General features: G+C 38.9%; 1 protein-coding gene across 3 annotated transcripts; it reads right to left on the reverse strand.

Moving 5' to 3' along the window:
- Positions 1 to 5,457: 5,457 nt before the first annotated feature.
- Positions 5,458 to 26,627, reverse strand: CENPC (centromere protein C). 3 transcript variants are annotated; one of them, XM_057376659.1, is made up of 18 exons: positions 26,522 to 26,627; positions 24,387 to 24,433; positions 23,110 to 23,171; positions 22,717 to 22,799; positions 21,553 to 21,643; positions 21,234 to 21,453; positions 20,184 to 20,366; positions 19,645 to 20,018; positions 18,164 to 19,007; positions 17,581 to 17,619; positions 16,834 to 16,910; positions 15,689 to 15,757; positions 13,896 to 14,000; positions 12,970 to 13,068; positions 10,296 to 10,394; positions 9,857 to 10,011; positions 9,321 to 9,411; positions 5,458 to 7,912 (listed from the first exon to the last, which is right to left on the reverse strand). In XM_057376659.1, exons 1-18 carry the CDS (start codon positions 26,534 to 26,536, stop codon positions 7,839 to 7,841), a joined length of 2,727 nt encoding a protein of 908 aa, XP_057232642.1. In that variant the 5' UTR covers positions 26,537 to 26,627; the 3' UTR covers positions 5,458 to 7,838. The 3 variants fall into 3 exon arrangements, with proteins under 3 accessions (XP_057232642.1, XP_057232650.1, XP_057232658.1); XM_057376667.1 differs by lacking the exon at positions 13,896 to 14,000; XM_057376675.1 differs by lacking the exon at positions 23,110 to 23,171 and having other exon boundaries at positions 26,522 to 26,548.
- Positions 26,628 to 27,111: the final 484 nt, after the last annotated feature.

Genomic DNA, 27,111 nt, shown 5'->3' on the forward strand with positions numbered 1-27,111 from the left:
ACACGAGAGATCCACACCCACATGTGCAGCAGTGGGCATGTGCTGCCACACCAAACCTCTCTGCCAAAACCAACTGGTGCCAAGCTGCATTCCCACTGGCAAAAGGAATGAAGATGTAAGAGAAGGTGAATGCCTGGGCTAGCCTGCCAATATAAATCAGGTATGGCGTGGTGCCTAAGTGATGGCAGACACACRGCCAGATTGTGCCAAGGCAAAGGAAGTCACCAGCATGCTGAATTAGTGCTCGAAGAAGAGCAAAAAGCACAATGCTACGATGCTCTAGGGTAAGTCTGGCCACAGGGAACAGTGCTAGGATGGATTCTTCCAGCACTGCAGAGCCAGCCTCAACAGATGGATGAGGTTCAAGGGCAACCAAGCAGGCCTGAAGCAGCCTCAGTTCTGCTTCTGCAGCCAGGAAAACAGCAGATGATGACAATAACAAACACCTTGCCAGTGACATCCTRTGCCAACCTTCTTAGGATTAAAACKACACAAAAGTCTTKCGAAGAACAGAGGCCAAAGAAAGMTTTTCAWCACTTCTCTGMAAGTGAAAATTGGGAGCTTTGYCAGRCCCTGTACAAAACTTGCAGGAAAGGTAGCAAAGGAACCTTCAGGCACAAGAACACATCTGAAATCATTCTAACATCTGGAATTGCATTTTAAAATGATTTAATCCTTGAAAGTGGCAAAGACAGAAAAGAAACCTTTGGTAAGGAAAATGCATCCAAATAGGGCAGGAAATTAGTTTAGGCAGCAAGACAAAAAATGAAGGAGCAGACTGAAACTTGATGGAGCAGCTGAGCTGAAACAGCAGCAGGTGAATGCCATATCCTGCAACCTGTTCCAAGAGAAAGAAGGAAAAAAGAGACAAAAGAGCACCTTGGACAGATACTTCAAGAAGACAACTGTCAACTTGCATAGGACACAGGGCATCACAGTAGCACCACGGTTCACATGGAATTTCATGGAAGAAATTACTATCAACATTTTAACAAATACTTGAAAAGACCTCTCCACTGTAATTTCAAAAGTAATTCAAGTTCCAGATAAGAGGAAAAAAAAAGTGAACACTTAAGCAAATTTAACCCATGCTAAATCAAATAAATTAAAAGAGGTTTTGTACTTCATTAGCATGACAGTTCAATGGAAATGGGCAAGGAGGGACACAGGAAGTTTGGGGCACCTCATCTAGAAGCCTCAGCATCTCACCAGAGATTAGCCCTGCAAGCTTAAAAAGTCCTTCAGAAGAAAATCTAAAATATTTTCAGCAGAAACAATACTAATGTTGTAGGTTCCTTCTCTTTTTTTCCCACCAAAAACCAGAAGTATGTCATGCAGCATAAAAACAAGACTGTGATGGGTTGACCCTGGCTGGATGCCAGGTGCCCACCAAAGCAGCTCTATCACTCTCTACCCTCAGCTGGACAGGCGAGAGAAAATAAAGGAAAGGCTCCTGGGTTGAGTAAGGACAGGGAGAGATCACTCACCTATTACTGTCACAGGCTGCAGGGGAACCTTGGCTGTGCCTGGAGGAGCTGGTCCCTGCTCCTGCACTGACCTGGATGTGGGCAGAGCTGTTTCTCTCACGTTATCTTCATTCCTCTCTTCTCCGTCCATAATCATCTCTGCACAATAACTTTTTTTTCTTCTTAAATGTTACCACAGAAGAATTACCAGCACCTCTGGTGGGGGCTCAGCCTTGGCCAGTGGCGGGCTGGCACTGAAGCTGCCTGGCACTGGCTGTGTCAGCCCCAGGAAGCTGCTACTGGCTTCCCACAAAAGCCATCCCAGTAACCCCCCATCACCACTACCAAAACCTGGCCACAAAAACTCAATACAAGGACAGAAGCAACAGAAGCCACGACAAGATAATGATTTCTGTGTACTTCAGTGGGGTGAACAACTGAACAAAATCAAGCTATTGTAAATTCTGATGGTTCATTCAGTGTCATTTGTTTGAAAGGTTGAATGGTGCTAACAGGAGCTTGATATGACACAAACTGAAGAGGCAAATAAAGCAAACACTTAGCTCGTCTTTAAAACACAATGGGGCTTTTTCACCATCTAAAACACTGCTCAAGTCTGGAAGCTGTGTTCTAATGTATAGCTGCAGCAACCTCTCTGCTTTACCTGTGAACTACCTTAAGTATGCAGAATAAAGCTTAGTTGCTCATCAGGCAAATGTCTGCTACTTCTGCTAAGAAAATCAGCTATAATAAAAGGCAGACAGCATTTGCAGAATGCAAAAAGGCCTCTGCAATTATCACTTAATTGTCCTTCATGGGCCAGTACTGGGAGTCTCATACTTTCCCCTTAAGCCTGCTCCCTTTTTCAACACTTTTCTTAACTGTCTACTTAATTAGTCTTCCTCCTGGGCTTAATTGTGAATTTGTTTTGATTAATTAGCCTCAGAGCTCACTTGGCAGTAACTGAAACAAAGGAGAAGTGCTCCGTTTCTTCGGTGTATAGGCTGCTGCATCCTAGGGGAGCCCCCTCTTTGTCAGCAATGAAATTTCAGGTTCAGATTGTGTTTGAAAAAAACTTTTTTGTAATTAACTTTCGATTCTTGTAATTACCCCCACTGTACTACAACATGAAAGTGTTGCTAACAACGAAAGGGTAAAATTCATTAATTTCAGGCCTCTTCTTCAGTGGATTATCCATCACATTCATTAGCTTAGTCCTTTAGTTTTAGATAAGATGACATAATGCTCTTAAATGCAAGTGATCAAATCACTAGTAGAATCCCAAACCAGGAGTGCAGGTTACCAGCACAAACAGCTGTGTCCTCATGGCACCAACAACAGAAAACCTTTCCCATACCAATCTTTTCAAAGTTATTGCGCTTCATTGAAAATGCTTTACATGATCTAGACCAGTCAGTCTTCAACACCTTTGGGCACTAATGTACAGCTCTTCATTATGGTTACATCTCTCATATCACTTATTTCCTCTCCCTGTTTACAGCACATTGACTCCGGAAGACACCCACACAGCATTACCATGCATCTGTCATCTTGATCAATTCTCATATCAGATAGTGCTACTGAAAACACAGAAAAGGCAGCTTTAAACACCATCACAATGAAAAGATTTAATAAGCTAAATGAAACAATGTGCTAACAGTTATCATACCCATTTAATAAACTTCCTAAAAATTTGTCTAGAGTACCAGAATTCTTAAGTTTTTAAATTTAAAAGCCTTTACCTATCAAACTGCAAAAACAAGTAAAAAACCTTAAACATTAATATTTTTCTCTGTAAATAAATTTTGACTTGTGTCTCAACTAAACAGTCAGACTGACTGAAGTAAACACTTTGTTTCTTCCAGAATCACTGTAGCTCTTGTGCTCCAAACAGAACTGCAGAAGGAATGCAAAATATTCTGTGGTTTTACAACCCTTTGTGCATACCTTTACTTGGGCACAGAAGTTTAAATAAAGCACATCAGAACAGGAACTTTGTGAGTGGGCTTAAAAACAGAGCAACTCTGCAGGCAAACCTTTGAAAGTATTCATTTCCTAATAATCTGCAGCCAACTGTTTTGACTGATGATCAACCACTGTTTTCATCTTAGAACTGGGCCACAGGAATCACTTTGGATGTCAAAACCTAATTGAAGCTCATCCATGCAACCCAAAAAGTTTGCCTTTGAGATCTCTTCTGACCACACTTGTGAGCATCGGTGAAGTGACAGGATATTCTGCCAAGGAAATGTACCAGCTTGGAAAAACTAAGATATTCAGTTACAACAGGTGTCAGTACCATTAAAGATGCATGGTTCATGCTCTTCAGTTAGATGTATCATCTGCCATCAATCACCACTTAAAGTAAATCTTGTATTACAAAAGACATCATAGAGAGTCTGTATATCAGTAGAAATACAAGAAACATGTGCTGAAATATCTTTTCAGTTGTTAGGAAACAAGGAAATAGTTCTTCAGGTTTATTGCATTCCCCAAATGTTAATTTAAAATCATCTGCAGATAACCAATTTAGTTGTGCATTTGAAAAACAGAAGAAGCTGTATATGTGTGTCAACAGTTTGTTTTATTGGTCCTGTTTACTTTTTCTGTAATTATTCAGCTCACAATTTCCYATTTTATGTTTACAGAGTAGTACAAATATGGATATGCATACACGTCTGACTGTTCTGCAATCATTCTTTGCTGATTTAAGCTGCAAAAAGGTTTGTTTAGTAAAACAGGATCATCTTTCCAATCAAATGACACTACAACAAGATAGATTTGCAAAAGAACCTCATAACAGGTAACCTTTTTGGAGGGAGCCAGAGCCTTCAAAACTCTGACTTTTTATTGTAGGACTTCTCAGTTAAGCCTTCTAAAACAAGCCCCYGGATGTTACCACAGTACCAACTATAGAACACAGGAACCTGTTAACATGTGACTTGGCTTTTGTTTCCAGTTCTCTCAATTGCTGTTGACAGAAAGCAATGAATTAATATACTGAGTGATGTCCTCCAAGGGYATCAGTAGGTATCCTCCAGGAACAGTGAATATATCTCACAGACAACAGAAAAGGCCATGTCTCTTTCAAGACTAAGGTCCCAACTTCACAACAGGTAACTGTGCTTAACCAACTTCAGACTAGCTCAGCAAAAACCTGGCTAAACCATAGTAGCCAGTGAAATTACTCAGCAGAGCAGAAAATATGCTGCCAAAATCAATCTCGTATTTGCAGGAAGAATGCTAACTTCTCGCATTTCAGAAGAGGCTTATTTCTTTACAATATCCTATTTGGTCTGATGTACACAAAAATGTAAGAAGCAGGAGGCAAGACAAGACCAGGCAGAGGTGGAACATCAGCTGCTGCTTCTGACTAACAAGTGATTATTGACCAACACACTGCACAACTCAGCAGCCATAGGAGTCCTGGCACTCTAAGCATTCTCCTGCACCTCCTCACACTTACATTCAGCCTAATGACACAGCAGCAAATTTCTAACAAGTGTCAAGTTGAAGAAAAAAATTTGAAATGCAATCCAGACCAACGGTGAACAACCCAGAACAACAGCTCCTGCTGTGCACTAATGTTTTAAAGAACATTTTTGTGCAAGCGGCTGCAACAAGTACAACATCCACRTAACAGAAATAAGGTAGCAACGTTCAGTTGTTAAGTTCTACCTGAATGGCATCTGATTTACATYTCCTTGCAACAGAATTCAACTAAATTTATCTCCACCYGTAACTCAACTCTTCTTCCCRCCTTCCAGAAATCAGACCCTAATGAACAGAGGCCAGCAAAACACTAACAGCTGTGCTTGAGGCTCCATCTACTGACAAATAGTAGAACTGTTGCTAAATCAGAGCAATATTCAAGAGCACATCCCTTGGCAAAACTGATCGCTTCTTAAAAAAAMAACTAAACCACATATTCAGATGTAGCCCAACTTTAAAATATTCGGCAAATGGAATGACATCTCTGCAAACTACACAGGACATCTCTCCCAAGAAACCGGTAAGTCAGAAAGCAACAAAACCATCCCACCTAAAAAGTGACATCCTTTGCCAAGTCCACCCAGCTCTCTTGACAATCCCAGCCTACCATCAGGACAACACAAACCAGCATGCTGACCTCGAGCCTGCACATGAACAACTGCGCTTTCCAGCCTGTCAGGAAAAGACCTGCACACATCACTTCYGCTTAAGGAAGTATCCTGAAGCACATACTTCTCCTCACCCAAAAGAAAACCCCTCAAAATCTTGCTGCTAAGTTGCAGCACAGTATGGTGGGGGAAGACACATCAGTGCCTGATACACGTGGGTAATGTTGTAAGTTCTCATCTCAGCCCACCAAATGAAAACACATCCTGGGCAAGGAGCAGCCTGCTGAACTCTGCCACAGGATCGACCCACATTTTTCTTCAGGACCACACGCTCCGTAGTCCATCCACATAAATCACCTCTACTAACCCCTTCAGTGTCCATCCTTCTGCTACCCAATCTGCAGACAGATAAGACAAAAAAACATTTGCAGGGTACTTCCATTCAGAACTCCCTGGTCATTAACACAACCAAATAGTTTTCTTGTTCTGATTTTCAAGTGGAACCAGTTTGCTGCCGGGATCAGACACCATCACATCCATGGCCTGAATGTTGGGAGATCTGCTTGAGTTAGAAGCAGAGCCTTTGGTTTAATCCTAGCCCTGTACTCTTTTTCCAAGTGGCAAAATTCCAGATCTCTGTAGGCCTGAGGAGTTGAAATACTTAAAAACTAAACGTTTTAGTGAGTGGTATCCCCTCAAGCAGTGAGACCAGCATGTGTGCCCATCTGGTAGGTGATATGGTTCCAACACAGGAAGGACACTACTTGAATCTTGCTGACCTTGAAGAGGCCAGCCCAAGCCCTCAATTTAGAAAAGCTGCCAACATCAAATTTATACSTACTACCTAAATTAACTTTTTTAACTCTTAAACTGCTTACAAAAGTTAAGCCCGGCAAAAAAAAAAAAAAAAAGGTCTTTCTGTGCAGTCTGAACTCTGATAGTAATAGCTTGTTTCAAGACAGAACTAAATGGCAGTGGGCATGTTTCATTTTCTCAAGAGTTACACATGACTTAGCCATGAATGAAAAAACACAGTCTACATATGCATTAACCATAGGAACTACTGCTTGGAAGAGAATGACAGAAAGTATTATTTCAAATTCCAAAGCATCTTTTACAGAGGCATGATAATCTTGGTGTCTAACCCCCTTCATAAACACAGGAAGTTAGCTGGCAGCTGAAAGCCAATTCCTCTTTCCTTCTTTAATGTATACTCTAGAYTTAGCATAAAGATCATGGCCAAGAYKGCTTACAAGGTTAGTGCTCAATCMTCAAGTCCTTAAAAGTTCACGATTCCAATTCAATTCTCCTTATCTCCTTCTCTTAGAGTACAGCAGTGCCCAGAGAGAGAAAGCACCATACCAAACTGCAGAATAGCTGCAGTTTATCCTTATCTTGAGCCAGAAGGATCCTCGAAGAGCTTGGGAGACAAATGCTATGTATACCATCTGCTGTCTAGACTTGGCTTCTGGAGTACACAGTATAATTACAGCTTTCCCAAAGGTCCTCATTATTATCCAGGAACACAGCAAGCAAATCAAAAGGAGATATTAGAGTAATACATTTGGCAATGACCTRTCGATGTTACACAAAATAAAGCTATCAACAATGTTCAGAACTAATCAGGCTGTAGCTTCCACACAAAAGACACAACTGATAAGCTCTTACTTAAGAGCTCCTATTTTCCTATTCAAATTGGAGGCACTAATCATCCAGCTGCCAGACAAGGAAGGAGTGCCTGTCGTTAACATATGAGAAGGTGGCTGGACCCCAGCACAACATAATTTTAGCAGCCCATCTCCCAGACAACAATTACTGGAATGCAAACAGCAGGTTTGTCATTTAAATAGAGATTATTCTAAGCTGGTTGTACCAGCCAGTCATTAAGACTATCTATCAGATGTTAGCTGAAGATGTCAACATTTTTCCAGTGCTAAGCATCTTGAGGGAGATTAAGCATATTGATAACATTTGGAACAACAAATATACCAACACAGTACATACTTGTATCTTTCTGTCACTGGTTGGYACAAGAACAATAACTGCTTCGGAGCAACGCCCTCAGTGTGTCATTTCACTTTGACAGCAAACTATAACGTTCTTCTGTTTTTTTTCTCAACTCTTCTTATGTTGATTTCAGCCGCTCTGTATTAATTTGTAATGTTAGGACGGGCTCACTCAAGTTTTTGTATGTAAAAAGAACTTCAGCACATACAAAAGTTTTAAAACAACAAATTTGTTTAAGCAAACTTCTCAGCAGAAAGTTCTTCATTCACCTGTCTTTGAGTTGTGTATAGAGAAGAATACTTTCTTCATCCAGAAGATTACGTAGGTTATATCCATTTCCTACAAAAAAAAAAAAAAAAAAGAGTAAGTTTCCCTTAGGAGCCACTAGCAATATTTAAACTCATGTCTTTAGCCAAGTATATTTTTAAAATTTTATTTATTTTAACAGAAGGAGTATTAGCTCCTAATCTAGGATGTGACTCTTAGAGGCAGATCAGTGCATTTCAAAGAGATGACAATACAGCTAGTGTCCTTTATTTTAAACTTTGCTTTGAAGATTTTTACTGGGAAGAATGTAATAGGCTAGAGCTCTCAGCTCTTAAAAACCTACAATAAAACTTTAAGGTGACTGAATTTACTTTAATTTATTCCCACAAAAACTATCAATAAAAACTGCACAAGGAAACATCTGCACATCTTCATCTGAGATTTGCACACTAACCTGGCCACCAARCAGAATTATCTAATGGACCCTGAACATAAGGAATGAGCAACATCCTAACACTCCTATACAGCCTGGATCACCTGCCACAAACACTGCATTGCCCATCCAGCCAYACTGAGGCCAGCCATCAGGAAGCAGGGAAGAATGAATAGATCCTTCCAGAATTTTATAATCTGCTTTCCCAAAAACAAATGACAAAATTGTCTCTGCAGATCCACTAAACTTTTAAGATTAAAATAATCATCAAGAAAACACTTCAAAGCATCAGGCATTAATTGAGTAATGATTGTTCAATCAAGAACAATCACGTGCTGAAAAGTTSAAGGAAGAAAAAGGGCTAGCTCCTCATTTTCTAAAAGTTGGCCTCTTCACAAGAAAGCTGCACAAAAGCTCTCTACAGCTGCATGAACAGCCTGCCTTAACACTACTACAAAATCTCCTGACCAGTCTTAACCCACTGATGGACAGCTTCCCATATGGAATTCATACCACTTTTATATGAGAAGGTCAAAGCCAGGTCCTTAAATTATCAAAAAAATATATGAAGTTACAACCTATTCAACAAGATACTCTGAACCTTCCACATACAAGCACAAAACACAAAACATGAACTGATCCAAATGGATTTTCATAATTTTACACAGGAAAAAACCAAAAAGCATACAGTGACCAAAACAACTATATTAATTACCACTAACATTTMGCTGTCCRTGATGTTTCCTCACCATAACAGCTAGTGACAGAACCAGAATACCAAGGGAATTTTTTTCTTAGAACCTGGTAGTGTCATCAAAACTTTGAGGCCAACTCACACAAACAAGCAGTATTTGTATCCCTGCATTCAACAATTAGATCAYGAACCATGTCCAGTGTTGTGTCACATTCCATTCTTCATCACCCTGTACTTTCCCACTTTCTCTTCAATCCTCTCTCTTTCAGCCATTTGGTTTGGTTTTGATTCCTAGCGTGCTAATTAAGCCTCATTCATCTCCCAACAAATGGGTTTCAGACACAGGTACTCACCTGCTGGAACGTAGAAGAAGTCCCCTGTAGTCAGACAATACGATGTCTTGTGTAATGTAACAATAATTTTGCCATGAATAATATGGAAAGCCTTAATGGAAACCAAATGGTTCTAAGGTTAGCAACATTTCCTTTGCAAACATTTAAGAAAGATATCCAAGAAAACACTTGCATACATATAACAAAGGTAAAAACCCAAATCAACCAGCAGAGCTGCAACCCCTTTTTCCCATATTGATGAAAAAAGATGCACGACTCAACAGGGGGATGGGGTCCAGTTTTATTTRATATTTTTATCTTGCCTGCAAGAGCCAGTAAGTAGGGGCACACGGACATACAGATTTAATATGAAACAAAGCAGGGCAATGTGCACACAAAGTATCACTATCAAATCACTCATTAATTTGTATTGGTGGAAGTGGGGGGGAACCTCTCAACTTCTTATGTTACTTTCAACCATCCCAAGATTTTCTGTTTACAAAGTCCATTTTATAAAAATAAGAAAAAACATATAAAAATAAGAAAAAAACACTTACTATTGTATCCATGTGGACAAACTGGTGCCCCTTTTCTTTAAATGGTTTCAGAATCAATCTACCAGTTGCAAAAACAGATGTATTCAAATTTTTGTATATTTCTATTGCTTCATCTTTGAAGAAGTAACTGTTACTGCTTGCAGTGTTAACACAATCTACAAAAAAATGTCCAGGAGATTAACATTAATGCACATAATTAGTCTTGTTACATGCTCAATGAAATACATATTGTTTCAGTGCAACACCTCCAAAAGCTATACTCAATGTCTAGCTGAGAAATCAGGACACTTTTTGTGTCTCCCTCAGAACTTCCTCCAGAAGAGCAAAGAATATTTCAAAACTTCACCCTTTTATGCCCCATGTGGCATGAACAACTTTTTTTCTTATGARACTACATAGTTCACAAAGTCCCTTGGTCACATACATCCCTTCAACTCACCTAGATGTACTTCCTCATTTGTTTCTGGGTCCAGTACAGTGGTTGGCTTAGAAGTATCAGCTAGGGTGTGGTCCCAACTTGCAGGTATGTCTCCTGTATCTGAGGATACGAAGAAACCAAAACAAAACCAGGAAAGTAATCACTATAGATTTTAAAAATTCCATCATTTAACCACAACTTTTCCACAATTCGAATGTCATATATTAAGAACTTAACTTTCCTTTAATAAGTGCCTAAACAGACTGAATACTCTTCCTTYAAATAAAGAAAACTATCCATAACAATACTTTGAAAATGTCTTTTTCATTGAATTTATTTCTGTAATAGATGAACACTCTAAATCCTAAGGAATTTCCATGGGGAATGCCAACTATTTGTCCTATGCTATTAACAAGAGTATTTACTCAAAAGTAAACTCTATTTTGTGTAAGAGTGTTTTTCTAGCAACAGATGCTGAGAGAAAATGAAATAACTTCATATGAAGTATGAAGAACAAGTGTTTTTGCTCTTACCTACTGCTAAAAGGTATAGAGAGACTTAAAAGAGAAAGCATTCAAGAGATAAGCACATGTTCAATTTCCCTTTTCTCAAGAAATAACATTACAGGATTCTTACTGTAAGCTGTAAATCTGAGCACTATTTCTATAATAAAAAGGATTTTTCCAGAGGAAGAAATATCCTAAKAACTGATGACAACACTATGCTTTTCAAACAGAAAAGAACAGAAAGACTGCTTTACAATGTTCATGGCAGAATTAATATCCCAAAGCTCTCTTGCAGAATTCTCTTATGCAGACAATTTCAGCTCAACAGCGCACATGAAATTGCTTTAAACACAGCCAGAAGTATGCTAAAGGCAAGCTATACCACTTTGTAGGCACTCATGGAAGCTTAAATACTCTTACAGCAAGAGAGTCAGGGGGAGGAAGAAAGCTACTGCATTTGAATAGCTCTGTTCCAACATAACCATCTCTCTATAAAAAGAAGCAGCAATAGACGTAAAACCAGCATTTTTATTGTATCAATAACATTTAAGAATTTGTGCTAGAAATTTTACTTGGCTGACAGTCCTTATATGCATCACTAAGACTCAAGGATGTGAGCAGAAGACTGTGTCTTAGGATGAATGTCTGTCACAGAGGAAATCAATTACTTCTGGAAGACAGTTCAAAGCACCTGAAGCAACCAATAGCTCTTGTAAGATACAGTAYGAACAGTCACTACCAGCTCAGGTTCACATGGGCTGCAAATGATTTACATTACAATATAAACTATACTTAGATCAAAGATGATCTAGACCAGGATCCTGTCTCCTATCACTGGCCCAAAACAGGTATCCCCTTCCATTTCCAAAAACGCTGTTGTAGCGTACTGACACTTCCATGGAATGCTTTCCACCTCTAACCTGGAGCTCACACACTTCATTTAAAGCTATTAACTGTTTGGTCTCCTGTTAGTGTATCCAGTTCTTGCCTTGAATGTACATAAATATTTTATGAACAATATTCTGGGGCAGGAAACACACAGTAAGAATGACCATYTTACTTTGCTGAAGAACCCAGCTCTCACTTATCTTCCTCCCATACCTTCTAGTTCATGTGTTTAAAAAAAAGCAAGCAGAAAACCCCAAAAAGCCCATTTCTATTTCCCTCTTCCATGTCACTGATGATTTTARAGGTGTTTTTACACATCTGCCTTAGAGGCCTCCATAGTATTCTATTCAGGGCTGAGGAGTCTTCACTAGAGAAGTATGTTTTTGATGAGCTTTCACTAAACCTTCTCTAGGCCTACCACTTTCTTTTTGAGGTAATGAGTAAAATTTACATGAAACACATGTAAAATCAGAAATTGGTACCAACAGTGATTGCTTTCTTCCTTATTTATTTCTCTGATGATCATTTCAGCCCTGATTAGTTTAGTGCTAAAACTGAATGGCATTTTCCGCACTTGTTAGCAAYTGTTTTATTAGTTCTGTAACTTCAGAGAGAAATGTTTCACCTTCAAACAAAAGCTCTGGACAGTCACCATAAAGAAAGCTCTTAAGCCTAAAACATCTTCCAGAGCACAGCAAAAATAATCTGGCTTTTGGACTTTGACTCTCTTTTCTGAGCACAACTTACATATTTATTATCTACTGGCCAGAGAGGCTCTGTTTGTTTAAACAGATTTATTTCCCACTTTAAACTATTTTATGTACTGTTCTTAAAGCTCTCCACCTACCATGCTGTAGTTTTGTATTTAACCTACAGCAGCTTGAAACCCTACTAACACTCTCTGTTGCATTTTTAGATGTTATTACACATCARGTATCAGTAAAATGGCCACAAGCTTTTATACCTTAACTGTGCACATTAGTATCATGATCTGAACACAAAATTTYGTTTCTTCGGCCCTTGCTTTAAAAGCACAGCAGCACTTCCAGGTATGTCCTTTCTTACACTGACAAGTGAACAATTTTAGAAAGCAAAAATCTCGTGGCATCACAAGAATGTACAGCATTACTACAGAACCAGTAGGAACAGGTTTTTCCACATCAGATCACATTAATACATTACCTTACAAAATTATTTTCACCCAGAGAGASAAAGGAGGAGTGGAAAATCTTACAGCAATAGAGTATTTGATTTAAAAAATTGTTTTAAGTATCAAAAGGAAAAAATGTCTGTGTTCATACTTGTTTTATCTCTTTTCTGCTTGGGAGGATCCCTCCTCTTTTTACTCTTCTTGGGAGATTGTGTTTCTGGATGCACTAGTCCACTAAGCACAAGCTCTCCTGAAACAAAATGAAGTTAAATGAATTTCATTAACTCATAGTAAATTTAAAAGAATGCAATCCAACAAGCATTTCAACTGAGAATATGCTTCCTTGATGCTGAACTTTTCAGATTGCTTTAGAAAGCCAAAACAAACAAAAAAAGCTTTTCAACATTAAGTATTTTGGAGTGCAATGCAACTTGAGACATTTCAAAAATAATTTGATCAAATTCCTGTCAAAGAACATTTTAGAATGTTTAGAATGCAAATAATTTTTTAAGATAAGTATCACTTTAGGAACACAAAGAAATACTATTTTTGAGTGAACTAAATAATTAGGAAAGGAGTAAACTAGGCTGAATTGTCAGTAAAAATATTCCTGAGAACAAGAATCTGTTTTTTCACTTAGGCAAAACCACCACAAGTATTTAATACTGAGATAGMATAAACTAGCATAGTATCTGCTCTGGAAAACAATCCTCACACAAAGAGAAATGCTCCAATGAATGATCCAGTAGACTGTCTCTTTTTCCAGTATCATACACAATCTCTGACATACAAAACCAACTAGCACAGAGAAACTGTTCTGTTCTGTTCTTCCCTAACAGAGAAGGCAAGGGTACTTAATATGCTCTGCTGATACTGTTTTTAGCTGACAGACACAGGAACGTCAGGAGAAAAAAAAAAACTACATGGAAAGATGACTAAACAGCTGTACACTACGAATAATCCTTTCCTAAAAAATTACCCAAGAATAACCATCACAAAGCTCTCACAGTATAGTTTAACTCACAGATTTCTCTTTHCTGCCCCATCAGAAGAAAGCAAAGAGGTATTTTGGAATACCTGAAGGWTTCATAGCATATTTTATTCGTTCGCCTCTCCAATATTCTAGAGGTTTTAGCCGTATCCTTGTTGTCCGACGAACATTAGGTGTGTTGGAAGGCATWACTAATTCGAAGGATGAAGTCATCCACATTAAGTATGAAAGAAAAATTCAGAGACAGAAAATATTAAGTATCCTCTCTGTTTCGTCTGTACCACAAGGGGGTCAGCACTTCCTAGATGATCGTTTTATCACACCGCTATCATGACAAGAAAATAGGATCCAAGTATTGCCAAATGTCTTTTTTTGCCTACATATTTCACTCTCATTTTTCTTAAACAATCACCACCCTGACTTTACGTCAAATTTCTATATACGTTCTATATACTTTAGTGAACCACTAACACACAGACATTAGGAGCTCAAGCTCAAGCACAGCAAACATGCTACAATGTGAAGACAAAGCTCTCGACCAAGGCAAAGAACCCTGCCTGAATCTGGGGAATTTCATTAGCTAGAGTGACAAGGCTCTGCCTCAGTTATGGCAAGGGGAGGGTAACAGACTGCATAAGCAGAACCTTTTCTTCCAGGTAAATAAGTWCTGCTTCCAGCGTCTATAAGAGGGGCACTTTTGCCAACAAGAAGTTCACACATTTCCAAGATTTCTCAGATTTTTATCTTCAGAGATATCAATCACATAGTCTCAACTTTCAAGTTGTGTTTGCTGCCATATATCAGTACAGTAATATACAATATTTTAGTCTTTGTAAGAAAGAGTGAAAGTTTTTGAAGGTAGACAACTGTATTGTTGTGCATAAAATAATAATGAAGCCAATTAACAAACCCCCACAGTGTAAAACAGACAAGCATGGGATTACAACTGACTGCATGTCCATTGTTCCATCCTGTCCAGACTCAGACCACCACAGAAGACAGGTTATTTGCACCCTCAGTTTTACCATACAAAAGAAATTCAAACTCTTACTGTTCTCACTGAACAGTAAGTTTGTCTTGACTCAGCTGTTCAGGAATATATTCAGTGCACATAGCTGGGTGAGCAGCCGTAGTGCCAGYTGAAGATTGAGCTCTGGGTGGGAGCCTCAGGCAAGAGATCACGARCTGATGCTGTCCCTTTGCACAGCAAAGGRCACGGGGACCTGTGGCCCAGCCAGGTGACCGACAYTCAAGAGACACAGCAGGAGCTGAGAACTCAGCTGGAATACTCTGCACTGTGGAGCACACAGACTGTGAGGGTACAAAAGCCCACCTTGCTCTATTTWAACTGTTACTCTGCTGCTACACCATGAGAAAATGACTTCAAGGACCCAGATGTCTGAGGCTCTGCTATGGGAAACCCAGGGCTGAGCCAGCAAGGAAACCTTGTCTCTGGCTGTGTGAATGTGGGGTCTGTAGGCAATCAAGTGGGGCACYGTAGGGGCACTGGAGCCACTCACTGTGAAGGGGATTCAGTCCCWGCATTTGAAAGTATCTGGGGGTGGCAGTGTGGCTGCCAGAGTGGCTCCTGGATGGTCAGACCTGAAATTTTCCTTAACACAGTATCATGAAAAATGGAAATGTGGAAGTTAAAAAGATAATTGGTAAATATTGCAATAAAAAAAGAAACACTAGAAGCTTTAAAAAGTAACTTTCAAATTACAAGAAGGACTATACCTGAAGAACTAACAAACCCTGTCTGCAAATACTTATAAACATAGGAACCCATTCCTAGGTGTTTTCCTGTGTCTCCTTCAACAAAGTTCGTATCAAATTAAAAACGCATTTGCATTTACACACTTACATTGAATACTCTTACCTATTTTACGCCTTGCTATGTCCTCTGACAACAGCTGTATTAATTTACAATTGCAGTCTTCACATTCATCTGAAAACACATTCAAAAAAGCCACCAAAGGCATTCATTATYCCTGACTTTTATTCAGTATAACCATTAGAAGCAACCAAAAGTAACACAAAAGTCCCAAGGATGGTGCTTCCACTAACACCTTTTGCTATAAACACATATTGAACCCAGTCTAGACAAGCAGTATACGTAATTAGTTTTTAAACAGAGTAAATTGCAAAATTTACTGAATTTATTGAAAACTATACATTCAAGTAAATACTCCTCAGACCTATCCCTCTTGATAAAATGAACACTAACAAATTATAAACTATATTCATAATTTTATCTTTCAGAGTGCAAGGTCATTCARATTTATATTACTCAAATCTAACTTTAGCACTAATTTCTTACCAGAATGCACACAAAACTAGGTATATAAAGAAAGTATTGCATAAGCAATAATGGTATTATGCATAATACCATTCACACCTGGCTGTGAAAGACTTATGAAAATACTTTGTATTTCCAGGGTTGATGSTCATTATGAAAACACATGAAACTTGTGGAATAAAACTTAAAACTTAAACCAAACAAGTATTAGTAACTCATACACACAAACCCCCCAAACACAAAAAACAAACAAAAAACCCCCATAACACAACAAAACATCCCAAACAAACAAAAACCCAAACAAAAAACCAAAACAAAATAAACAACCCCACCAAAACTCCCATCAAACCAAAATATTCTTAGGCAAGCAGGCCATGATGCTGTAAAATTTGGCTCAGAGTTGCCTGAAGTGACTGCATACAGGACCATCACATGACAAACTGGTACAAACTGAGACTGACAAATTTGTTCMAAGTATTTTGCAGAGAATAATTTTATCCTGGTAGGCATGATGCCAAACCATGGAGGACTTTTTTCTCCCAAAGCTAACAATGTAAAGTTGGCATCCTGTATCACACAYTTGGACAGAAATGGAACCATAGCCAGTAATATCTGCATTTCTTGTTCTGGACAAGCCAAATACAAAAGAAATTACTGAACTGTCACTTACAGTTTATAAGAAGCTTATACATAAAATGCAAGGAAACATTAAGTTTAAACATTACCTGAAGATGTATTATCCTGTTCAGGACTGCTGCAAGCAAATATGTCACAATCTGGATGGTGGAGGTCAACAGGCCCACTGCAAAGGAAAGAAAAATTACACCTGCTCTAATATGTTTAATGTCAAAAAAACATTACAACACTACCAAAAATGGCAAATTTAAGGCTTTTTCAGATCATGTGGGCTGGATTTTATGTTGCTTTTAAACATGTCTATACTGATTAGACACTGAAGCAAATGACTGTTCCTTAGAAATCACAGGTCAGAAAYTCATGAACTKCTCCYCTACTCAGCCATCAGAMAGACAAATTAGTGTTTACACCTCCTCTCTAAACAGGTTTCCTAAACTTTTTGTTTCCTAAACTTTTTTCCCCCACCTTCCACAATACAGACATTTCCTTGTCTCTGTAGCATTACATTACAAAAATTTTTTCATATACCATGATTATGGAAGGGCTTTTAAGAATTCTTTTGCATGCTGTAAGCCTCAAGGAAAGAAACCCCAAAAGGCAAGAAGCTTTTTATAATAACCCCTTATTCATGACAGTAAGAAAAATCATATTGCTTTATTATGTGTATTAGCACAGTATTAAAACCCTCAAGCATGAATCACAGCCCTTTTCTACTCAGTGCTTCACCAGCAGGGCACAGAACATAGCAGCAGTACCAGCTACTSAGTCTCAGGGGCGGTCTTAGTGGGGCAGAAGTAGGATTGAATTAAAGCTTTTCAGACAACTCAGGAAATTACCTTTCACAACCYGGAACCTTCTCAGCTACAAAGGAATCCCTAGAAAAGAAAAAAAACATTCTTATTACATTTAGTGTTAAGTCAACTTTACTTAATAAAAGAAACCTGTACCTCAGTATTTTATTCCTGAACAAAACTATAAAAAAGACATTGAAAAGCAATACAAAGAAGAATGATTACAAAACAGGTTTTAGACTGCTTAAACTTAAGTCTTTAGATTGACTAAAATAAATATAGCTGAAGAATTAAATGCTCTATTTTCTGAATTTACTTTTAAAAACCAACAAACTCAGCAGGGAAGCTACTCTATGGAGGTAGGGTCATGGGTAACTGGATCTGCTATGCAAATCTCACAAGAACATTTAAGGCAGAACAAGTTTCCTCATCAGGCTTCTCAGTGTAGAAGACACTAAACGTGGCACCCAGCTTTGAGAACAGAACGTTGATTAAACTGCTTGACTCTTCTATGAACTATTGAACCAGCCTCAAATTATCCCATACTTCAACTGGGCCATCACTGCTTAAAAGCTGACAAGATGTGTAAAATTATCTACCATTTTTAAGGAATCACACAAAAGCTTACTGTGGCACGTGTTGCCTATTATGTTTTCTTTTGTTACTTTTTGTTTTCACATGTGGTAACTTCTGATTTTCCCTTGCCATATCCTGTACAGAAGAGTCAGAATCTGCTTGAGATTCAGTGTCCTCAGTGCTTGAGCAAAGAGCTTTATTGGTTCTACGTGGGATCTTTTTGGGTCTCTTCCCTGAAGACTTGGCAGACAACCGTTTCTTTTCAGGATTCTTCACACTGTCCATGGGATGCTGCAGTGCCTTTACAGGAGTTCCCTCATCTGCACCACCATGTGACTCTGATGTGTGCAATACATTTCTAGGCTTTTCAGTCTTRGTGAACTTTGGAATCATGGGACTCTCTAACTTCTGATGCAAGGGTGTGGTGCATACTTCATTCAATTCTACAGCCTCTCTTGCAAGCTCCTCCTCACTAGGTTCACTGTCAGAACTCTCCTCTCTTTGCAACTGAGGCTTTTTATTACTATTTTTCCGGACAGATTTTTTAAGCTTCTTCCTTGGACTTGCTGTCCCTTTCTCAGATACTTTAACTTCTGGAAGTTTTTGCTTAGCAGTTTGTTTCTTCTTAACTAATTGTGAAGAAGCTTTAGAAGACAACTGCAGATTCTTGGAAGACCTGAGAGACATTTTTGAAGACACAGTCTGCTCTTCCTGATGGTCAGATGAAGACACAGACAAATCCTCATTTAGCAGATTCCTGGTTTTACACTGCTCTTCATCAGATGGTTTTGTTTTCACTCCAGACCGTGACATCAGTTCTTCAGCTTCTAGTTTCCAGGATGTGTTCTTTTTCTCATTTGGAGGGTTTTGTCTAAGTGCATCCTTTTTAGTCTTTCCTGTCAATACACAAAACATTTGGACATTAATATCTTCTCCCATTAAAGCTGAAGGTGTATGTTGACATCTGAATGCATAAAAATAAATCAAAGAATCAAAATGAAAAAAAAAAGGTATCACAAAACCAGTTTTATCACTGATGGCTAAAGAAGGCTTTCACTAAGCTATAGTCTACAAAAAACATTTTGGTATACTTCCAGTATTTCCCAATTAAAAAAAGGGTGCAGAAATGTTACATTGAGTGTGCTTTCCAGTTTTAAGTTTCCTATTATAAAACCCTTTACAATAAATTCCTAAAACTCAATCTTCTTTCTATTCAAAGCACATAGCCTCCTTTCTGCATAGAGAGGAACAAAAGCTTGTGGGTACCTATGTTCTATGACTCCTCACAAGACGAGGCGACACTACTGATTTAATTTTTAATGTCCTAAGAGGAAAAGCAAAGTGGTGGAGAAAAAAATGAAGACAATCTGTCTCACTGTCTCTGACTCACCCAAATCTAACTGTACAACTGAAACATTAAAAAGGAATCCAATAATACCTATCATCTATTTGATTATAATTTCATTATAAACCACCACAAAACCAGTAATGTGACCTGGAAGGAAAAGTCTGAAGAGCTGTTAAATARCTTACCCATACGAGTACTCTTTTTGGTTTGAGATGTATGGACCTTTTCTTCACTATCAGAGATTGAATCTGATTCTGACGTTCCTTCGAAGTCAAAAGCTCTAACACCCAGATGATCCAGTTTCTGTTTAGTAGGTGCTTTAGCCTCTACTTTTCTGTTTCTGACTTTCTTATTCTGTGTCTTCTTCTTTTCAGAGGGCTGAGATTTAGAAATGGGACCTGCAGAGCCATTGTTTTTTGGTTTTTTACTGGGTATTGAAATCCAAGAAGTGGAAGATATACCACCTGATTCATCAATTAAAAATTCACATTCATTTTCTGTTTCTATATCTTGACCTTTCACAGGATGAGGTGATGGTGGTGATACTGAGGCTGAATATCTAAAGAAAGGAGGAAAAAAATATATCATTCTGGACGGAAATTGAGTTTCAGTCTTTCAAATCTAGTGGTGACTCCCAGCACCTAGACACAGGACAGAACATTCCTTGAAAGAATTATTATAAAGTTCATCCTTCATACGTTCCATACTAAGCACTAAAACAAACCTCTGTCCACGCGTTGCTACAGCTGCTAAGACTGCTGAAGAAAAAGACTTCTTCCTGGCAGAAGACACAGTAACATGTTTTGTTCCTTCCACCTGCTCATCTCTCCCAGGCTGTTCTTCCAAATTTTTAATTTCTCCATGGCTCTTGGCTGCAGCTGGTGTATTCCAGTTATCAGAACGCAATCTATGAATGTGAAACAGCATTCAAACCCTTTGCTATAAATCCTGAGTGCACAGTGAAGTATTGTGAGGATGAACAGACACTCCTGCTGACATCTCACTTCTTGTGAATGAGCTTCCCTTCTGGGGAAGCTTGCTGGAACACAGGTTAGCATTAGCACTTTACAGCAGAGCAGAAAGTGTCCAAAGGYAACATAGAGTCAGCATGTGACTCTTGATTAAAGTAAAGGTTACTTAGCAAGACAAATTCCTAATTTTAGAAGTACATGCTTCAGAAATTGTCAGGTTTCCTAGACCGCAGGTGCACCATATTTCAATCCCATTACATCAATGGGAGTCAACAGAATCAGTGTCAGTCCATCTTTATGATCTACCCCAGASATTCAATCCTCTAGGAAAGCGGAACTGTGGCCAGGATCATTGGCCAGTGTTGCAGTTCAGCTTCAAATCTTCCAATGAGGAGATAATAATCACAACTTAGGTAGTTTACCTTGTATAAAACATTTGTATATTCAGAGTGAGAGGAAAAATGACTGCTCATTACTGCTTTAACAAATTCTTGTTAACTCTTAAAGGTCAACCCTGTCAATATGATTCATTGAAGAAGTCTCGACTACCTGAAAAGCTGATACTTCGGTGCACTTTCCTGGAWAAGAGTTTAAATCTATTCTGATAGGCTTCCTTCACCTGGGTACTGCACTTATCACTAGAATACTAAAAAATAATAATTCTTCCCTTTCTAAACCCAGATATGGAAACTTTTTTAAAAGCTTGAAATTGTTTTTTATGAGTTCACAGTCCAGCTTAATGTATCCTAAGGTAGGGGGCACACATGGGATATGACACCACAGCCATGTTCACCTCTACTTACTTAACTACAGGACAAGTTTTTGCTTCCTCCACAGGAAAAGGTGATCCAACAGACTCATGATTATCCTCAGAGTCCAAAAGCACATCTGGACGCTGGCACAGTGCTTCCATATGTTTTAATGTATTATTTTTTTCACTTGTAGACACAGGAGATTCTGGCTTTTTAGAAGCAGCTACATAATCGTCTGTTGCAGGCTTCAGGTGTGATTCACATGACTGTCCTGCCATATATATAGAACAYATTTAATTCTTCCAAAACTTTACAGAATCCCAAGAAATCGTTACCTTAAAAACCTTAATTCAGTAATAACAAGACCAACCTCTGCTGCTSACTGGTTTTAGCAGTGATGTAGGTGAGGGTTCTGCAGAATTACAGGCTCTTCTCACAGAGTTGGTTGACCCTGACTTGTGCTGTTATAGTTGATAATCATAATGAGACAAAGTAAAATATTTGATAAAGCAACAGTAGGAATATACATTTCTACAGAACACTATACCATCTCCTTTCCTTAATTCATCCTCATTCRAAATACAGTTCTATTTTAATGAAACACTTAAACTTTCTACTGTGTAAGACTTCCTAACTAAAAGTTACTGAATTTCAATCAACAGGTAAAACACTATGTACAGTAAATATCTATATATGCAGCTTCAAASAGACATCCTGCTAGTCTCCAGGTTATTTATTTATCTCTCTATTTATTATTGTCATTAGGATGAATAGATTTAAACAATTTAATTCACTTTTATTAAGACAGGCTGAGGTTTTGCAAGAACTGCTTTAAGATTATATTGTATTCTAACATCAGACTAAACTAAACACCATTATATGGTTGCCTGTTCTCAACCCTGCCATTAATAGAATAACCTAGTAAGAAGAAAAAAATTAAAATCAAAGTATTAAAACTAAATATACAAACTAGATAATTGGCATTATCCTCTCAGACAGCACACTAACAAGGCCTTTAACTCGTTTCCACTYTTCAATGAAGTTACAGATATGTGAAGTTACTGTACATGTAACCATYGGGAGTTAAGAAGCTGCTTTTATAGGTGAATTACCTTTAAACTTTACTGTCCATCTGAGAGCTAAGAACTGTGCCCATGTATCAGGCAAATCGACCACAACCAACTCCAATGGAGTCCAAGACAGCCAAACCCCCTACCAGTAATAAGGCAACGTATTTCAATCTGAGACCATGAGAAATTTAACTGTCCTAGGCAAAAAGCTAGAGAAGCTTTTATTAGTAAAAACCCAAGGAAAAAAGCTATTAGTAAATATTCTATAAGCAGAATCATCTATTGACCACAACAACCTACAAAAAAAAAATCACGTTTTCAACAACTATTATAGAGTAAATTACAGACTAAATTATCGCCTACATATTTTACAAGGGCTCATACAGAACTAAATGCTACAGAATTAAACTTGTACTCACAGGAAACTGTACCCAAGGCTACACTGTGACACTGACTTAACTTACCCTTTGCCTCGAAGTCCCCTTCTCATTTTTCAAAACAGAGGTTGAGCAACTTGGAGAGTTTATTATAAGATCACTGCTGCAACCTGTGCAGAAAAAATTATAAATATGGGAATCTTGGAATTCTCCAGGTTTCATTTATTTTAACAAGTTCTAAGGCTTTTTAAGATCATGTAGATCTAAAGAAGAAAGGAACCAGCTGCTTGAGAGAAAGATTACTTTTATCAGACAGCTAAGACACAGTTTTAAGAAGCTGGGAAGGGGGTGCTCTTAAAACCCCTGAGAAATACTATTTGTATCCATTTTATTCTTATTTTTTATTTCTGTCTACTTACCACTAAATATAACACAAGGAATTTATCAGCAAATTAAAAGAAACACCATATAAGGCCTTACTTTCAAAGCAATCCTCTACAAATTTCAGTATGTTTTGACCTGGCTGTAGATCAATCTTATTTCTAGAAAGAAGAGGGAAAAAAACATTTTCAATCAAAAATATCAAATGCTCCTATCCCAAATATTAAGGTAGCAAAATTTTACTTCGTAATATTTTAGGTTATTATGTCCCCTAGCTCCAACATTAATATATTTTTACCTACCATTTCCACGCACAGATATTTGTAAAGAAACATATCTAAATAAGAATTTCAGGGGAAAAAAACTCATTACCACARATGATAATAATAATAATGAAGAATTCCCTCTACATAAGACATGCAACTACTGCCCTGAGGTAAATGAACTTTGGGCTGACTAGAGTTTCACTGGAAATAAGTAGAGTAGTTTTTTTATTAATCAGACCTCGAGCCATGTTGCCTACACAGTAATCCAGTAACAGCAGAACTAGAAATGAAATGTGCAGCTGCTGATATGCAGCTATCCCTCCATATAGGGATTCACCCTGTAAAACATGTGATTTCTGTGCTTGTACAAGTTGCAGCAGAAAGGACTGGCTTGAGGTATACAGCCCATAAGCAACTGAACAGTTCAGCTATTGGATTACCGTTTCAAACCAGCACAAATGAAAAGGGCAGAAGTGAGTGATTCATTAGCCAGACAATGCTGATCAAAACCAAAATAACACTAGAAAAGTGTTAGAAAAATTGAGTAATGTGTTGTGGGCAGCGACCATAACATAATAGTCATAAAAAATAATAATAACCATATACCAATAAATAACCATAAAGTTATTTTTGTAACTTTAAAAATAGTTAATTGGGTAGATTYGGTAAGCTCATGAAATGCATGTCCAGAAATGGATTTCACTAACAAAAATTTAATGGATTTTTAACACATGTGTAAAGAATGCTACAGCATCGCAAATACCCAAACTCATCTCCAACATTCATCAGCAGGGTCCACACTGCCAGAACTCTGTGTGGACGGAATTTATCTACTCCTTGAAAAGCAATATATTTGCACAGATTCTGKACTCAGTCCAGTTAGGGGTACCTTAGGAACAGCTAAACCACATTTGCTGCCTCAGCAAAGGAACACAAAGGAAACCCTTGGACCTTTGTCCCCTCGCAGTTTTTGAAGAAATACAAGAAATTTGTAAAACATCATATGATCAGTTTAATAAGAYACATCACATAGTTTTGACTATTAGCTCTTGGATAAAAATGAACTAAAGTTTTCCAGAATCTAAGAATAAATGTTTAAATGCAAATTACCCTCCTCCATGGCAGAATCTTGTTCTGTAGCCTTTTTTTAAATGATTCTGTGAAGAAATAAGAATCAATTTTACTAAGCATGATGACACTAGACAGRAGAACAAGTAAGCAGTTTTCAAGGATTCTCAAGACATCTTGAAGAAGTGGGAGAGAGGGAGTTATTTCGGCATCGTTTTTCTTAGAATGCCGTAGTAGCGACAGTGCCGGTAACAACTGCCCGAAATTCAGCTTTTCACAAGAACCAAATTAAGAACCTGTTGCATCTAAAGTCAGAGAGTCTAACAGGAGACTTACATACAGAAACCACAAAGATTCTAAGGATTTGGTYAGCATTTCTATAATGACTGCAGGAATAATCTTTGAAGTAAGGAAAAGGAGTGAGCTGCCATAAAGCAAGCTAGGACATAACCATACTTCACATTTGCTGCTGTGTGTTAACTGCTCACGTGACAATTCTTACCCTGTGTTTAYCACAGGGAACACCACACTGACAGTGAGAGCACATCACTGTGCCACGCTAAAACTCCAACCTCAACTAACTCCCAGCGCCTCTCCATACGCTTGAAATCCAAGAATAATCAAAGTCATTAAAAYAGCAGACAGGACTCGAGTCATCTACCACAACTAGAACAGTAATAAATAGAAGAGCATTATCAGTGTTGCCTTCTGTGACAACAAATTGGGAAGCGGCAAGGGCTATAGAGGGTAAAACAGGAGGAAAGGGCAAGAAAAATTCAAGAGCTAAGCAGAGCACAGTTCTTCACAAATTTAACAGGAAAACATCTCAAAAAATGTAAATGTTTAGATTAAAAACAACTATAACCTCTGCTTCATTCGTGTAAATTCAAAGACTATATGCAGGGTGGAGATTATCTAGTCCTAACACAGAATAATTCAGCACGTTTTTCTCAAGTTTACCATACTGACAGCATTTTGCACTTTTTTGTGATTCCCCTTTGATTATTATTTCTGGTATCAAAACCAACCAAATCTCAYATAGATTGCTTTCACTGCAAGTTTTCAACACCGCTTGAAAGCGGCAGAAGAAAATTCTAGGTGTKAGGAAAATTAATCCACAAGCACCAGAGGTTTATGTCCAAAAAGGAGACAGAAGAGTCCCGCAACTTTATTTGTAAATAAAAATCATATCATCTCTCAGATTTATGAAAGACGCAACCTCCTTTTATCCCAATTTCCCGGCCACAGTTCCCTCTTTCTTTCCCCATTAGCTAAAATACTTTAAAGTTACAAGCTCCCCCAAACGCCTAATAAAACCCCCCTTTTATCATAAATTGCCCCCCCTTCAGTTTACATCTCTAGATCTCCGCTCTAGTAGTTTACTTACATAATCATAAATAAGTCAATCAGTAAAATTATTATAAAAATCCTTCCCATTATTTCTTTTTTATCTCCCAGTATCAACCTTAAGCCTTATCTCACCCCAAAGCCCAAAATTAGAGTTTATTTATAAAGACATTTCTTTCTCCTTTCATAGGCGACATGGGAAAAGCCAACACTTCAGAAACCATGCAGAACCACACTCCGCAGGCAATCCGGCACTCGAGCTCAAACCCCTTACCCTTCAAGCAAAGTGTAGCATAATGCATGGGCAAGGAACCTTGCGCAATAAATAAATTAATCTTTAAATTCTTTAAAGAAATTTTTTTTGTCACGAACCTAAAAGAGCCTTTAACAGTTAATTCGTGTCACGCTACACGTAAGGGTTTTAACTTAAGCACGATTCTAGCCTGCCTGGACAAGTGTCCGGCTCTTGACGTGCTCGCCGTGGAAGGCAGCCCTCTAGAGGCAGCCTGAGGGTACGAGATCTGGTACACAAACTTGAGCTCTGAGGGGAACAGGGCTGCGGACAGACCAGCCCTCAGAGCAAAAGTGTTTGTGCCAGAAGCCCGGACCCGGGGCGAGSACAGAACTCCCAATTCCCGCCTCCTTTCCCGCAGGGAGAAGCGGAAAACCGGCCCCGTCCCTCCCCTCCGAAGTGCGATGAGGGCCGAGCCTCTGCGCTCCGGGCGGGCCGGGCCGCTGCCCACAACACACCAAACAGACAGACAGACAGACAGACAGACGCGCACACACAGACAGAAACACCGACAGCCGCCGCTGCCGCGCTCCCTCACCAGATCGTCCTCCATCCCGCACCGCGACCGGAGCGCTCTCCGCACGCCACCCTCGAACCTCGCGCGCGTTTGCCGCGGGGCGCGCTCACGGCCGGCGGGATCACTGCCCTGGCCACGCCCCCCCGGCACAATCCCATTGGCCAGCGGTCGCCGCGCGCCAAGATTGGCAGCTGGTTTAGGCGCGCGAAGCCCTTGCGCTTGCGCAGAAGCAGCGGCTCCACCCCCTCTCCCTTCCCGCCCTTTCTCTCTGGGGGGGTGGGGGGCGCTCCCCGTTCTTCTGGTTGCCCTCGTGGAAAATGCCGGCTCAAATCCTCGCGTTTCCAAACGCTACAATACATCCACTGTCACCACGGGCCGTTGTAATTTTTTCTTTAAAACTCTACTGCAGGACTCAACAACGAAAAAAAACTCAACAACGAGTTTTGTTTTTTACTCAACAACGAGTAAAAAACAACGGTTTGAGAACGTAAGACCAACACTGCCCAAAAATAGTTTTAAGTGATGCTGTTTATCACACACTTTTAACCKGAACACCAGGTCTCGTTATTCCTATTGTTTCTGACCGCTAAAGGGAAGGCCCTTTATATTTT

Source organism: Malurus melanocephalus, unplaced genomic scaffold (assembly GCF_030028575.1).
Source record: "Malurus melanocephalus ecotype Western Australia unplaced genomic scaffold, MMel_1.1 scaffold_9, whole genome shotgun sequence".
Lineage (NCBI taxonomy): Eukaryota > Metazoa > Chordata > Aves > Passeriformes > Maluridae > Malurus > Malurus melanocephalus.